General features: G+C 43.9%; 1 protein-coding gene across 4 annotated transcripts in view; it reads right to left on the bottom strand.

Annotated features, from left to right (window-relative positions):
• The window catches only part of Ttc7b (tetratricopeptide repeat domain 7B), a 234,360-nt gene that overhangs the window by 128,632 nt on the left and 88,786 nt on the right, over window positions 1-16,942 (bottom strand). For all 4 annotated transcript variants that reach the window (XM_076849750.2, XM_076849751.2, XM_076849753.2 and 1 more), the window contains one exon: window positions 2,407-2,485. In XM_076849750.2, the coding sequence (XP_076705865.1) occupies window positions 2,407-2,485 (79 nt within the window). The remainder of the gene's footprint in view (window positions 1-2,406; window positions 2,486-16,942) is intronic.

Here is a 16,942-nt window from a genome sequence, read left to right as displayed (position 1 = left end):
CAAGCTCTTCAGGGTCTCTTCCTTGCCTTCTCAGAAAAACAAAAATGGAAAGGACTCCTCAACACCACGCTCCGACCATGTCCACTCAGAACCCGAGCTTACAGAATTTTTGTTCAGTTTCTGTGGTGCTGGGGGTCAAACCAGGTCTCACATATGTCAGGCAAGTGCTCTATTCCTGAGCCACATCCCACCCTTCACAGGATTTTTAAAAGTGAAAATACTTTGATTTGAAAATCATAAATCTTAGTAGTGGAATATATTCTCTAATTCACTGAACAGCAGACAGGTTCCCACAGAGAATTCAGGATACTTGCACTTTTAAATGGAGAAAAACAGCTTATTCCATAAATTATATATATTTGAAAGTCAACAATATGAACAAATGCTCCATATTTAAGCAATTTTGAAAGACTGGATTTTTCAACGTGCTTTTAAAGTAATTATGAAAACACTTGCCATTTTAATCAGTTACTTTCATTGTGCTTTGAGATTTTGGAAGAAGATTTTCATACTGATGGGCTGAAGAGTTTTGTGGAATGCTGGGAGAAGGTCGATTTGAGAAAAAATATAATCTGGAAAAAATTTTTATTTATGTTCTTGTTGCTTCTTTTGCATTAAAGAAACCCAGATCTCAAATTTCTTCATCTGAATTTAAGGCACATATCAAGTATACTGATATATAAATCCCAAAGACCAAGTGAGTTCTTGGGAGGGGGGTGTGATGTATGTGTGTGTGTGTGTGTTTGTGTGTGTGTGTGTGTGTATGCATGCATGCAAAGTTGCTCATCTTATCTCAACCCCCTGATTAAAGCCTCCAGCTTAGCCACCTGACCCCACCAGTATGTCTACATCCTAAAACCCTGGAGGGCCTGAATAAAGCTTCATTTCCTGTGACATGACTCTCTCAGCCTTGCCCAACTGAACGCTCCCCACAACATTTAATGAATTCATAGGACAATAACACGATGACAAAAGACAAAAGAAACTGCTACATTAATTGTAACATGTGGCATTCACTTAGCTTCTAGTGAGCACCAGGACTTTGCTCAGACACTCAAGAACTATAGCTCCACGGGGCAAGCCACAGAGGCATAATTAATGAACCTCCTCAGGAGGAAACACAGAATTCAAGTCAACAGGAAAGTCAAGCTGCTGATCAAGCCAAGCTGCAGATATTTAAATACCTTTTATATTTCTCTTCTAAGTTTTGTGGTCAACATAATTAGCTAAGCAACCCTTGGGATCCAATTTGCATGGTTCTGTCTGGGTTTGGTGGAATCATAAGCGTACAGCCAACCCCACCCCACAATAGCCTCCAGGAGGCCTGTATCCCATGCTTCACAAGATGTAGCTCTTACAACTGGAGAGGACTGCCAGCAGGCACAAGAAAGATGCTCCACATCAGTGGCCATCAGGGACACATAAGTCAAAACCCCAGGAAGAGAGCACCACACACTCACTAAGATGGCCACAACTGAAAAGACAGTAACAAGGGAAGGGGAGGACTGCAGAAACTGGAACCCTCATAACTGCTGGCAGGAATGTAAAATAGTGGGAAACAGTCTGGGGGACCCTTAACGTCGAACACCCAGTTACCACGTGACCCAGTAATGCTTCCGGGCATATGCCCAAGGAAAAAGGGCACACATGTCCCCTCGAAAACATGGACATAAACATTCACAGTAGCATTATTCACAATGTCTACCAACTGATGCCTGGGCACATAAAACGTGGTCAGTCCATACCACAGAATATTACTTAGCAATAACAAGAAATACTAATAAAAGCTGCAACATGGAAGAACTCTGAACATATTATGCTAAATAAAGGGAGCCAATCACAAAAGGCCAAATATTATATAATTCCAATTGTATGAAATGTCCAAAGTAGGCCATTTCATAGAAATGGAAAGTAAATAAACAGTTGTCAAGTCTCATGGAAAGGGAGAGTAGGAACTGAGTTCTAATGAGTATACGCTTCCTTCTTTTCTTTTTCGTTTTTTTTCTCTTTGGTACTGGGAATTAGACTCGGGTGCTCTGCCACTGAGCTACATCCCCAGTCCCTTCCACATTTGATTTTGAGATAGGGTCTTGCTAAGTTGCCCAGGCTGGCCTAGAACTTGTGAGCCTTCTGCATCTGACCCTGGAGTAGCTACAACTACTGTGTGTACCACCACATCCAGCCAAGCATAAGTTTCCTTTGGGAGCAATTTGAAATTAAATATTAGTGACAGCTGAACAATTCTGTGAATACACTAAAAACCATCAAAATGTACACTTTAAGTATGTGAATTGCTATATATATGTATATACATATATATGATATGTAACAATGCGTAAAAGTGAACATATCTCTGAGACAAGGGCCCTAGTGACTGTCCCCAGCCAAGTCATTAGTCACACTTACCATTCGCAGGTTTTGTGTTGTTCTCGTTTCCACCGCTCTGAGAAGCTCTCTAAATCTCCCGACTCCTCTTGTCAAGTTCCTGCATGCACACAGAATTTGACAGGATTTCCATCTGGCATGGCTTAGTATTAAATATTTTATACACATATTTTGATGCATTTTGTCTACATGAAAGCTGTTGGCTAGATTTTAAGGAAACAATTATTCTGCACGTGTCTATTCATCTTTGGCCAACTCTGAAAAGTCTGACCTGAGATTGATGGTCTTTTGTGCTTCCTAACCCCAGTCAAATTTCCTAAAGAAAAATCTGAAAATCAGTTCTGAGGCCAAAAAAAGCAAACAAACAAAACACAGCAAGATATCTTATAAGGGTCTATCTTCAAATTTCCAGTGGCTTTGACAGAGTGGTGCTGAACTCTGTACTTCCATTGGAAGGGCAGGTGGCAACGCTGGGCCCAGGGGTAGGAGCACCAGCAAGCTGCTGTATGCAATGTGGGCAAAGAGATGAAAACTGAGGGGCTCCCCCAAGCAACCATGCTGACTTTCCAGAACGTAGTCACTGTCTAGAAAACCCATCAAACCCACTTGCCCAATCCACCGACAAAAAGATGCCAAGGGTCAAAGGCTGCTTCTGAGAACGAGTGTGTGTCGACTGCGCCTTCCTGCCATTAGACATGTCTCGTTTCACTGCCCCCTACACCCCCACAGATGCATTTGGTGACACATTTCATTCAGAGACAAATCATTCTTTAGTAACATCCTGGTCGGTAAGTCCAGGCCCCACTTGTCCTCCCTGCAAGCTGAGCCTGGTCTGTGTAGCTGGGAACACTTCCCAGCTGCTCCCTTTACATTGAGTGCCGCCACTCCTATGACATAACTCGGTGATATTTATAACCTGCTCATTAGAACATATCTCATCTTTCCAAAGAGGCAGAGAACGGGTCAGCCGGTGCAGACCTGTCAGACAGCCTCTGCTGGCTGTGGTAGATGCCTAAGTATTTGGCTCTCTTCTCAGATGACATTTTAAATCATGCAGAGGTATTAAATCAAAATGTGGTCTGTAAGTTACAAGTACTCATGAGGGTTATTAATTCATATCTTATACCTACATGACTTCCCAGGGCTCTCATTCACAAGAACAGCCCAGAACTTGAAGATAATGGCTTACTGGCATAGGTACGTAAACACTCCCAGAGTCCTCTCACCCACGCATATCAGATGATATCCCATCAGAAGCTTTATGGTGGCATAAAAAGAAAAGGCTGTGCTTAGGACTCTAAGCAGCAATAAGGAAATCTAACAGGGACATGAATAAAAATTGGGCAACAGGCCCTGGGACGCACAATCTACTCTGTTTCCCCTTCATTTGTTTTTATGGGATCTGTGTTCACAGTCAACAACGTACATTTGCTTTGGACTTGAGCTTGGTTCTCTTAAGTAACACAGAGGGGAGGAAAGAGCCATAGCTAAGGAGGACGGGTGAGGCTCTGGAAATCTAACTTCATTCCAGAATCACGGATCACACTGTATAGAAGGAGCAGCGCTTTGAAAGGTAGGATGTGCCTGGGGCAGCATCACTAAAGACCCTGGTAAAGCACTGCATTAGCAGGGTGGAAATTAGGCCTTGAATGAACAGGAGATAAGCCGGACATTAGAACACAGGGAAGGCTGCTCATGGACTTGGCCATTCGGAATGTCTCCTATGCCCTCCCTGCAGAACAAGCCATCTGTACAGCTACAGGAGCACAGAATCTTCTAGCTCTAAATGACCCAACGCAGTCTAACTTGCACAGAAGAAAAAGGGGATGCTCAGATTCAGCGGCTGGTGAGAGCGCATGCTGGGAGCTTCCACCATACTCTGTTACCTTCCTGGTAAAAGAAACTTAATCTCAATGCCAGAAATGTGACTCTTCAGGACAGAGCAAGTGTGAACCAGAGCACCCAGGTCTTTATTCTGATCCACTAGCGTGCAAATTTATATATATATATAATGAATTCTATGAATACCAGTGATAACAGCTCACTAGATACTCCTAGGTACTGGCTCAAAATTTGAAAGACAATCCATTGAAACGGGTGCCTGACAATAATCCCCTGGGCAGCTTGAGGGAGATAAATGATGAACAGAGAAATTCAACCCTCTTTAAAGCTCAGGATGGTTTTTCCCATGCAAGACGGAGGCCCTCTGGTGGACAAACCAAGGAAGGCTCCACACCTGCAGGTGCTGCCTAGGACGATGCAAAGCCAACAACTGGGTGCGGATTCCTAAGGAAGCCTTGAAGCAAATGCAATCTTTTCTCAAACTCTTTTCAGCTCATTCCTAGAGAGAATTTAGGATTCAGAATCAAATTCTTCCCCAAGCTGGGATGTCCTGCTATAACAAACAAGCCCCAGAAAGTGGAGAAGGCCTGAGACTGTGGCCTATTCAAATGATGTGGCACCCTAGGAGGACAACCCTGAGGATGACCACCACCTGGGGAGAGGCAGGGCTGCAGGAAGAAGATGGAACACCTTATATATTAGAAAAGGCCACAAATATGTGGCATAAAAGCATAAAATTCTCAGCAAATCCTTACATACCATTTAAACATTTTGATAGTCTCCCATCCCTGTCAGTGCTGAGGATTGAACCCAGGGCCTCACACATGCTAGGCAAGCACTCTGCCACTGAGCTACATGCCCGATCCCTTCAAATACTTTTTAAAAATCATATAAGGTTACTCAATCATTTCTGTTGCCATTGGGAATAGAAAATTTTAAAAAAATTTAAGTTAGATAATCATGATAGAAACAAAGAAAAAAAGAAAGAAATGAGCCTGCAATAATTACATTCTAAATCCTACAAAATCACCCAATTTAAGGGAAATCAAGTCCACATGATTGACTCCACATCTCTAATCTATTAATTTGTCCTTAAATGCTGAGATCCATTAAACATCTAGAATGAACTATCGCTTAAACTTTCTACTCTGAAATGAAGATGGGGAGCCAAGGAATTCCCCTGATTTTGAGGGTTTCCACAGACCCTTGACATGAGATCATTTATTCCATTTCAACACCCTTGACCGGGGTGGTGCAATGAGGTCAGAATTCACTGTGGTGAACTATTCTCAGAAGGAATGTGCTTGCCAGCATTCCAGCAGCAGGCAGGCACTTGGGCATGCTGTCAGAGCTCAGGGCTCCTTGTCTGCACTTTGCTCTGGCAAGGTTCCTGAGCTGGGTGTGCTTCCCTCCAGGTGGACAGTTCCAGACACCTTGGCTAATACCAAGGAGGGAGGGGCTGCAAGTCCCTTGAGTGCCTGCTGTGTTTCGCCCAGTTTCCACTCCAAAGACATCACCAACATCAGCGCTGGGCCCAGCCCATAGAGAGAGCACAGTGTCCCTCGGCCTTGTTCCTGGTCAAACCCTTGTTTTCCCTTGGGATGGAAAATCTACCACTTTCCCTGGGGACACCTCTTGTTTCACCCTTGACCTAATTTCATTTTTTCTTCTCCCCTCCTTTTTCTGGCTTCATCTTCCTTCTGAATCTCCTCCTTCCAGGGTTTTCTTGCTGGCCCGCAGATCACGCCAAAAGCATGAATTCCTGAGGGTCAGTGCTGGCCCTCATAGGCCATCAGGACACCCTGGAAGGGTACTGACTCTGCAGCACAGGACCCTCCCTCTTGACCCTCCATGCTTTCAATAGGCTTCAGTCCTGTGCCAGGCCCTGCAGCAGCATTTTCCAAGGTTGGATTCCAAAGTTCACATTCTTATTGCAAGCTGGTAGCTGCACCAAGTTTTGCCCTGTTGTGTTTTATGACTCTGAACAGTCTCAGCTCTTTAATATTATCTCCTGTCCTCTGCACTATCAAATTGTGGGAGAAAGGTATTCAGGAGGAAGCCAGAGCTCCAACATCAAAACTGCAATGGAAAAGCAAGGCCAGGAGAAACTGGGGCCTTGAGGACTCTTCAGCTTCTTCAAAGCCAAGATGAACACATTTTTCTTTTGTTTTCTCCTTTGTTTCTTGAGACTAGGGTGAGAAAAGACAACCATTCCCTTTAGCAGTTCCCTCTAAATTATCTGCTGACTTCAATGTTTGACCCAGGCCATCAATACACTTAAATTCAACAATACCTGCCATTTTCATGCAAACTCAAAGTTGTGCTGTGAATAAAAGACTTTTCTTAACAGATATAGAATCCCTGGGTGATATGGAAAAGGTAGCTCTGCCAGAGTAAATTCAATTCCTCCCCTGGCTGAGAATTTTATAACTAAAAATCAATTACAGAACAAGTCAACACAATAGATCTCTCAGAGCAAAGAAACTGTTTGGCTTTTTCCAGGTTCTTTCTTACCTCCTGGCACTTCTGAATTGCTTAAGCAGTAGGTTATTTCAACAGTGATTGAGCAATGTTTCCTATCAGGTTCCAGGCGGGTCTCTGAGGACACGCGGTGCACAGGGTTCCATTCCTGCTCAGGGAGCCAAGAAGGTTTCACCCCCAGTGGAATGGAAGTGTCTCCACAACACATCTCTGTTTTGCTCATTACCATACCCCAAGGCAGACAGAGAGGCTCAGTAAGTACCTGCTGAAGGACAAGTCAGAGCTATCTGACCACAGGGGTGCATCTTCTATCTGTCCCTGTCCCCTCTTTCTCACTGGCAGGACTGACAGGTAGCACAGCAATGGTCCTCCTATCTATAAAGTGCCTCCAGTGCCCTCAGTGGTGTTCCTGGTAGTCTGGGGGCTGAGCAGGGCCCTCCTTTTGCATCAAATGACACACCTGGGCAGGAGGGCCTAATCACCAGAGAGCTGTGCAGATAATGGATAATGAGGATTTCAAGGTTTTTTTTTTACCCCCATCCACCCAAGGCATTTCAGGAACACGTCCCCCAACCCTTGTGCCTCCTCATGCTCCTCTCTCTACCTGCAGGGTTCCAGGGACTCTGAGTCATCCTTCAAAACCTAGGGCTGCCTCAGGAAGAGACAGACACCAACTCCTGGCTGCTGCCCAGCATGAGCCTCACCAGCAATGACCACACTGAATTTCCACTGACATTTATGTCCAGCCACCAAGCTGTCTTGAGAGCCAAGACCCCCTTTGAACCCACCTCTCCTGGTCCCAACTGCCTCACAGAGCCAGTCAGGTATCCAGTGACATTAATAAGCCGGGTTGGCCCAGAAGAAAGAAAAAAGCAAACACAGCTTGTATTTCAAAATCTCTTTCCCAATCTCCTTGCTGCATGCGGAGAGTTTTAGTGACTACCAGGGGACAACTAAAGCAGATTTCTTCTTCCCTACATCACAAGACACACCCTATCACTGCTGTGGACACTGTCAACACTCACAACACTAGAGAAATTGGAATAGACCACGTATGTCTAGGTCAGTTGCTCTTATTTACAAGCTTGAGAATTGCTTCTCCTTCATTTATGTAGCCCTTAGTACCATCTATTTTGAATAAGTTTGAAATCAAAACCAGATCTCCAGAGCTGGAGAGAGAAAGAAGACACGACACCCTTCACAGTCCAGAAGGCCACGCCTCTGTCTGTCAGGGAGCCTTTTCCCAGAATGGATTCCAGCTTCTCCCTCTGTACGGGCTCTTTGCCTGGTATCCAGTGACGTGTATTTGTGAAGACAGATGGCTTGCTGCTGTCAGGGGCCAGGGATCAAACCCACAACCTTGGCCTCGTTAGCAAAGGACTCTGATCAACAGAGCAAGCCAGCTGCAGCCTTGATGTAGTGATGGAGGGTGTGACAACCATCCACACTGGGATGTGAACAAGAAGCGAAGCTTCCGGATGTCTCATTGCAAACCTAATGAGGGTTGTACTAGGCTTAACAACATTTTTTGGACTACTTCAGCAACTAAGGCTTCCTCAGGACAAAAGTGGAGTTAAATTATACATGTGGTCAGCAGCTGGACAGCAAGCAGCAGGCTGAGTGGCGCCACGTTATTAGGTAGCCTCTCAGGCACCAGAGACAGAGAACCCAATAAGGCAAAGCGGCCCTAGGAGCTCATACTGGATGGGCCAGGACAGGGACACAAAAGCTGGTGATCCACTGTGAGATGCAGGAGGCTGTCATTGAAAGGTGGGCAAGTGGCTACCAGAGCCAGAAAGAAGACAGCAACTCGGGCTGCTCCCTGCTCTCCCCTCACAACTCGGACTCTGAGGTCAAACGCGAAATATGGGAAGACTGGTCCCATCTCAGGTCCTTCTTCCTTTCCAACCTTTGTCAATCAGCAAAAGATAACGACCTTCATTCCATGGGGGGCAGGGGAGAACGACTACCACAGGAAATGAGGGTGCCAAAAAAGAGGGCACCAGGAAAGAGGGCGCCAGGAAGGCCAGCAGCATACAGCCCACCGACCCATGTCCTGATGAGGTTCAGCCTCCTCCAGAAGCCCCACAGCATCCACCACACACTCGGATTCCTCCATCTAACAATACCTTAAGCAAACCAAACAGAATATCTCTATCATATCACACCGTCCTTCAGGGTGTTCACCTGGGCAGCCACACACTTGTCTGTGAACTTAAACTCTGAGAAACAAAATTAATGGGTACAGGGGCCCTGAGGCCAGACCGCACGGGTTCAAATCTGGGCCACATCATTTATTAATCATCGGCTTTGGACTAGTGCCTGACTATTTCAGCAACTGAGTCTTCTTCATGAAAAAGTGGAGTAAATTATCTATAAAGTGGAAAGAACAACCATACCCACTTTGCAGATTTGTTGTAAGCATTAAACAAGTTAATATGTGTAGAAAGTGTTTTTCAGTAATTACTGTTGTTACTCCTGTGATCCTCAAAATCTGCCACTGCTCACAAAACTTTTAGAATTCTGGAATTTACTTTCCAGACAATTTACAGCACTTTAAAAAAAACTTGAGTTGGTCTGGGTTTATGGCTCAGCGGTAGAGTGCTCGCCTAGGGTGTGCGAGGCCCTGGGTTCTATCCTCAGCCCCATATAAAGACAAATAAATAAAATAAAGATATATACCTGAGTTTACCTTTCAGCCAATTTATAGTACATAAAAACCTCCTTGACTTCTTTAGAGTCATTTAATTTTGAAGAAAGAAATGGTATTCCAGCCAGGCATGGTAGCACATGTCTATAATCCCAGCATCCTGTAATCTCAGCTATAATCCTGAGGCAGGAGGATCACGAGTTCCAAACCAGCCTCAGCAAAAGTGAGGTGCTAAGCAACTCAGATGAGACCCTGTCTCTAAATTAAAATACAAAACAGGGTTGGGGATGTGGCTCAATGGTTGAGTGCCCCTGAGTTCAATCCCCGGTACCCCACACCACCACCAAAAAAAAATGGTATTCTGCAGTCTGATTCACTTATTCACTTAACTCTTTGTTGAAAGCCGACCACATCCCAGGAACTCTCCTATCTAATTCACAGGTTTGGCTCACAATGACAAAATGCAACAACTGATGTCAGATGAGGACAGTACAAATGTCTTTGTCCGGTGAGATGATGGTGACCCCTCCTGAGATGCAGCGGGATGGGTACAGTGTCTCCTCCACCAAAGGCCATGGACGACTGCGATTCTACAGTAGAGGAAACCAAGGGTGTTTGGCAAGTGAGTCCTCACTGTGCACAGATGACATCTGGATGTGTTCTGAGGTCATCAAGGAGGGCCAGAGCAAACTATGCAACGGGAATCTGGGTGGCAACCCCTTGAAGCTTCATGAGCTTGTGGCACACAGCTGAAAAGAGAAGAGCTGAGCGCAGGACAACTTACTCCATCTGTGGGCAGAGCCTGCGGCCCAGCCTGAGCTGGAGGACAGGAGGAGGCAGGAGCCCCAGAGGCCTGCTGCATGAGGTGGGGCTCCCCACAGACACAGGACATCACCAGGCCAATGTACTGCTCATCCTCAAAGGCAATGACAGCTTAGGAGACTGTCAATCCAGGGTAGAAGGATTCTTCTAGCAAGGTGACTTCAAATGCTCATCCATCCCCAGCAGCAAATCACACAGAGAAAGGAATGTGGTCTATCCTGCTCAACCAGTTGTCCCCTGGGCTGTACAGATGAGAAAGGCAAAAAGGACATTGAGGGGAGCAGGAAGCAGAGGAGGGTGAAGAGAAAGGTGTCAGAGGTCAAGCAAGGCAGCAACTCTGGAGGATGGGCTCAGCCAGGTCTGCCCAGTTTCCCATTTCAAATCCAGCAGGGGAGGGAAAATCTTTGCCATTAAAGTGTTCAGTAATAACCTCCAATGTTCTCCTCTGGCCTGAGGCAGCACGGTGCCCTGAGGGACTCTCACACATTCCTGTGAGCCCCACCACACTTGCTGGGCCTGAGAAAGGCTAATAATTTGGAGATAGAGAAGAAGAAAGGGGCAAAGATTAAGGGTGATCCCGAGAAGAGAATGGAATGTGAGACATCTGGAAACATGGCCAGGCAGACACCCTGGGCAGGATGGGACCACTCAGATAGCAGCAATGGCTTTCTCCTCAGCTGGGAAATGGGACGCCTCCTCCGGTGCCTGAGTGGGCTGGCTCCTGGAGCGTTCCTGGCCTGCTGCTCAAAACACGTCAATCCCACCTTGTCCAGCCATTTGCTGCTTCCCACCACGTGCCATCCGGCCCTTCACTGTCCATGTAAACATTCACTGGGTAAAAGCCAAAGCAATCACTGGTACACTGGAAAATCTCTGCTTTCACAGAGAACACTTGGAAATCACAAATGGCTTCTACTCTATACTACGTCAACATTTTCTTCTCATTTGAGTTTTACACAGGAGGAAACAGACACTTGGAAAGACTGGGCCACATGCCCACAGGTATTCAGTCCATAAACAGGAGAGTTGGGATTTGAACCCAGTACAGTCCCAGTGAGCTGAAGATAATCCCTGTTGTGCAGAAGCCTGAAAACAAGATAGAAAACATGGCTAGCTCCACGATCCAAAATCAAGTGTCCCACAGAGCCTCGAGAGGAACAAGGAACAGCTCAGGGCTGCACAGCCACGGCCATTTCTGTGCCTGGACATAGTGGGTCCACAGAAAGGGAGTCCAGGGGTGGGTGGCCAAAGGAGAGCAGAGGACCTCTTTGCAAGGCCTGAGCTTTACAACAGAAGCAGAACTCAGGAAAGATGGTGTCAGATGGTGAGGCTGGCACTGATAAGAGGGTGACAACGTAGCATACAATGCCTCGTTTGCCCCAGCTCTTCCCGGTCAGATTCATGACCACCCCTTCAAACAGTGAGCTCAGGCTTCTTTGTGCCTGTTATGGTCTGAATGTGGGGTGTCCCTCAAAAGCTCACATGTGAGACAATGTTAGAGGTTTCAGAGGGGAAATGATTGGATTGTGAGAGTCTCAACCCAATCAGTGAATTATTCCCTGATGGATTAACTGAGTGGTAACTGGAGGCAGGTGGGGTGTGGCTGGAGGAAGTGGGCGTTGGGGGCGTGGCTTTGGGTATATATTTGTATCTGGCAAATGGAGTCTCTCTCTCTCTCTCTCTCTCTCTCTCTCTCTCTCTGCTTTCTGATCATCAAGTGTGCTGCTTCCCTCCACCACACTCCTCCACCAAGATGTTCTGCGTCACCTCAGGCCCTGAGGAATGGAGCCTGCTGTCTGTGGACTGAGACCCCTCTGAAACCAAGAGCCCCCAGATAAACTTTTCCTCCCCTAAAATTATTCTGGACTGGTCTTTTAGTCACAGTAACAAAAAACAGTACTGATCTATAGAAAAAGTCTTAAGTGAGTGCAGGGCAGGGCAGGGCAGGGCAGATGCAGTCCTAGGGCACACACCTTGTCAAGGGAGCAAGCTGTTTTCAAGCCCCAGAAGAGCCGCCATTCACTAGGATTTTGGCTCCTCCAGGAGGGAGAACAGGTCCCCATGTGCTGTGACATAAGCAGCCAGCTTTGCCCCCTGCCCACAGGCCACCAAGAGGACACCAAGAGGCAACAGTGGCTGCTCAGTAACTGTTAGCCCTCAGCCAACTCACCACATGCCCCAACCACTCTTCTAGATAATTCCTGCCAACCTGCTGCGGCAGGTAGGGATTCACTGTCCTTAACACCTGAGAGGAGAAATGAGTCTGGCGGGAAGGGAGAGGCCAGCCTCCTAGCTCTGCCATTAGTGCCTGAGCCTGGACGTGAATATGGCCTCAGGGACTCCACCCCTGCCCTAAGCTGGACACTGTTCTATCTTTTATTGGCCCCTCAATTCTTTTTTTTTTTTTTCAAGTATCACAATGTTTATTGATAGATACAAGTATATAAAATGAAGGCATGAACATGACTTGATAAATTAAGTAGACTTAATTTCAATACTATAATAAGAGGGACCAATTCATATTCTCACCATTTGTTTCACACCCACAAAAACCACTTCAAGGGCATTAATGATCTCTCAAAACTTATCAGTTTTGTGCAAGTAAACCATGTTTCTTTTAAAAAGACTTGTGTACTTGCCCAGGCTCAAGGATATTAAAATCTAGCACATAAAGCCCATTACTAGAGGTAGAAATATAGGCAATACTCAATTCTTTTTTAATCTTTTTATTGTGTAAAATACAGACACAGAAAGCCATATAAAACAAACACATCACTTAGGGAATTATTACCCTTGTAATCACCTTCCAAGTTAAAAAAAAAAAAAGTGAACAGGCCTCTCCACCTGTGACAACTATCTAGACTTTTATAACTGCTTCACTACATTTCTTAGTGCTTCAGCCACTCAAGTATTCTTCCTTCCATCATAGGTTAGGTTTGCCCACTTTGATGTGTTTGATGATCCCTTAAAAACCTCTCTTATTTTAAATGTTCCCCTCTGCCTCTCTCTTGTCCTTACATCATCTAAGCTGCTCAGCCTATAGTCTCCCACAGGCTAGAAAACTGCACACTCCTGGTTCAGTCAATATATTCCTCTCTTCTCTGTCATTCCTGAGGCTTGATCAATTCAGGTTCCATCTCTTTGGCAGGACGTGGGCGTGGCATGCTCATGCTCTTGTTCTGATGGTAGCAGTCCTTGATATGCACAACGTAGATGCACCAATCCACTGGCAGTTACAAAATGGTGAGATGCTAATTCTCCACTGCATTTTCATTTCTTACCTGGAATAACTTCATAAGCAGATGTATTCCTTCAACTATTTGGCTTTCTAGTAAATAGCTCAGTGCACACAGTAAAATGTTTGATTCTTTCTGTTGATTTATTTAGTTTTCAAGATACTGAATTAGAATCCATGAATTTAAATGTATTTGATAACTCCACTGCAATTGCAATTTTTATCTTTCTTTCTTTCTTTCTTTTTTCTTTTTCTTTTCTTTTCTTTCTTTCTTTTTCTTTTTCTTTCTTTCTTTTTTTTTTTTTTTTTTTTTTTTGTGGAACTAGAGAGTAGCACTTTACCATGGCACTAACTCCCAGATGTTTTACTTTTGTTAAGCTGCCCCGGCTGGCCTCAAATTTGTGATCCTCCTGCCTCAGCATCAGTAGCTAGGATTAGTCTTGTGCCACCAAACCCAGCTAACTTTTATCCTTCTTGAAGTTCAAACTGCTCCATATTTGACCTGAGTCCCTTTACCATGACCTCTGATAGTTTCCTTGCTATCTGGATGCATGCATATAAAGATATCCCAGGCTCACTGAATACATCCCTGCCACAGGACTGGAGTAAGACTTCCTTTATTAGAATATGATGCTTGAAGATCACAATCTAGGCCATAAGAATGGTCATTGTCAATGGATCAGTCACAGTCACACCCTCCCACAAATACCTCATGATTTCATACTAACATTTCCAATGCAATCATTCAAATTCAGGATTCCAGGGTTTCCTTGGTTACTTCTATTTTAAACTTGTTTGTCTTTCTCCTATACTAAGAATCCCAGTTCTCAAGGATAGAGAATGATAGGATTAGACATCCCATAACTATTCAACTGCTTTATTCCATATATACAAAATAGTTTCAGATTAACAATACTAATAATACCACTATCGAAAAGTTAAACTTGTTTTCTGCATGTTATCAGCCTTCCATTTTAAAATGTACTATGTGTATTTCCATTTTGTACTATATCTGTCATGAGATGTGCAAAGAAACAAGGGAGTACGATCCTGCTCAGAAAAAGTGATCCATGTAAACTCACTCCAAAGAGGCCCAAGTGTTGTACTTCAAAGATGTAATTAATTATAAGCATGATCAAAGAATTAATGGAAACTATCTTTGAAGACTTAAAGAAAATAAAGATAACAATGATAAATAGGGATTCTTAATAGATCAACAGAAAGTATAAAAAGTCACTAAATGAAGTTGAAAGGCATCACAACTAAAATGAAAAATTCCCTAAACAGCTCAATAGCGGCTTTGATCCATTCTACAGAAAAGAGATGGAAGGAAAATGAACAGAGACACATAATAATAAACTCCTAAAAAATAAAGGCAAAACAAAATCCTGAAAGCAATGACTCCAAAGCAATCAGTTACACACCAGGGACAACGATGAGTAAACAGTGCCTAGTCACCAGACCCAGGAAGGGAACACTCAGAATGCTAAAAGGAAGAACCCTGGGGACTGAGAATTATGCATCCAGCAAAACCAGGCTTCAGAGACAGATTCCAGGTGTGGGGTGCAGCTCAGCGGGGAGTTCTTGCCCAGCAGGCCGCAAGGACAAAAAGAAAAAAAAAGAAATGAAAATAGGAAAATGAAAGCAGCTCCCCTCCCCACCTACACACACAAGTGAGAATTCATAGTTTAAACACCTGGCCAAATCAAAGTTCTAAGAGTCCTTCAGACCACAGGGAAAACTAGATGGTAATGTGACTCCACCGGAGTAAATTAATGAGAGCACCCAAAATGTCAATGATGCAGATAAACATAGAAGACTATATGATATGATTTTTTAATCTTTTAAAACTTTCTATAAAAAAAGATTACACAAAGGAAAAAATAGTGTACTGTACTGTTGTGTTTATAAAATAAACACATTAACAGCACACAGAAGAAGGGAGTAAATGGAGCTATACTGAAATAAAGTTGCGGTATCTTACTGAATCAGGTTACTCTTGACCTGAAGTAGACTGTGATGATTTAAGGTGTTCATATATTGTAGCCGAGGTGCATGCCTGCAATCCCATATATTTAGGAGGTTGAGGCAGGAGGATTTTGAGTTTGAGGCCAACCTTAGCAACTTAACAAGACCCTTTCTCAAAATAAAAACAAAAGGGACTGAGGGTGTATCTCAGTGGTAGAGCACTACTGGGTTCAATCCCCAGGACTGCAAGAAAAGAAAAGTGGAGGAATAAAAGTGGCATATACTAAAAAACATTTTCTAACTCAATAGATGATAGTAGGTGAGGCCTGAAGAATCCAAAAAGATATGACATATATAGAAACAAAGAGAAAAAGTGTAAATATAAATTCAGTCACATCAACAGCTACATTAAATATGCATGACCAAATACTTTATTCAAAGACCAAAATTATATATGAGATAAAACAACATCCAACCACATAATGTAAGATATATAGAGAAATACTTTAATTCAAAGACCCAAATAGGTTGAAAGAGGCTGGATGAGCTACAATACTATTAAACAGTACATGGGACAGAAGCAAGGTGACCATACGGAGGTCAGTTGGACTTCAAATCTAGAAAAGTCATTGAGACAAAGAGGCGCCCATCAAAAACCTCCAGCCGACACCACATGCAATGGCGGGAGACTGAGGGCTCCCCCAAGATCAGGAACAGGCAAGCACGCTGCCCCAGCACTGCCATCCACTTTGCCTGGGGGTTCCCGACAGTGCCACCAGGCAATAAGAGAAAAGGCACCTAGACTCGGGAGGAGGAAGGAAAACTCTTGACCTTCACAAATAAAATGACCTCATATGTAAAAATCCTAAATGAGCTTTTAAAAATCATAAGCACTAATAAGATTAGCAATGTTGAGGATGATAGTAGGTTCCACATGCAAAAGCCAACAGTATTTCTATATAATCATCTGAAAACGAAATTAAGCCATTCTATTTGCAAAAGCATAAAATGAATAAAATATTTACAAATCAAAAACACAAAACCTGTACACTGAAACTATAAAACATATTGAGGGAAATCACAGGCCATCTAAACAGAGAGACATTAGACTGAAGATTTGCTGCTATTAACATGACAGTCAAGTCCCAAATTGATCTAGATTCACCATTGGCCTTATCAAAATCCTGGCAGACCTTTCTGGGTAGAAACTGACAAGCTGCTTCTAAAATTTGTATGGAAATGTAAAAAACTGAAAATAGCCAAAATAATTTTGAAAGAGAAAAAAGTTGGAGGACTTATACCATTTAATCTCATAACTCTAGTGTCCAGACACTGTGGTACTACTGGCTCAAGACTGAACATGCACATCAATGAGAAGAATGGACTCCAGAAACCATCCATTTATGTTCATTCGATTGATTTATTTTCTATTAAAGTGTCGAGGCAATTCAACGGGAAAAGGGCAGGCATCTCAACAAACAGTATTTGGACTATTAGACATCTAAAAGCCAAAATGTTCACTTAGATTCTTACTTTACACTGTAGGCAATTATCTCAAA

Source organism: Callospermophilus lateralis, chromosome 3 (assembly GCF_048772815.1).
Source record: "Callospermophilus lateralis isolate mCalLat2 chromosome 3, mCalLat2.hap1, whole genome shotgun sequence".
Lineage (NCBI taxonomy): Eukaryota > Metazoa > Chordata > Mammalia > Rodentia > Sciuridae > Callospermophilus > Callospermophilus lateralis.
The sequence above is the reverse complement of the archived record's forward strand: the minus strand, read 5'-3'. Positions and strand labels throughout refer to the sequence as shown.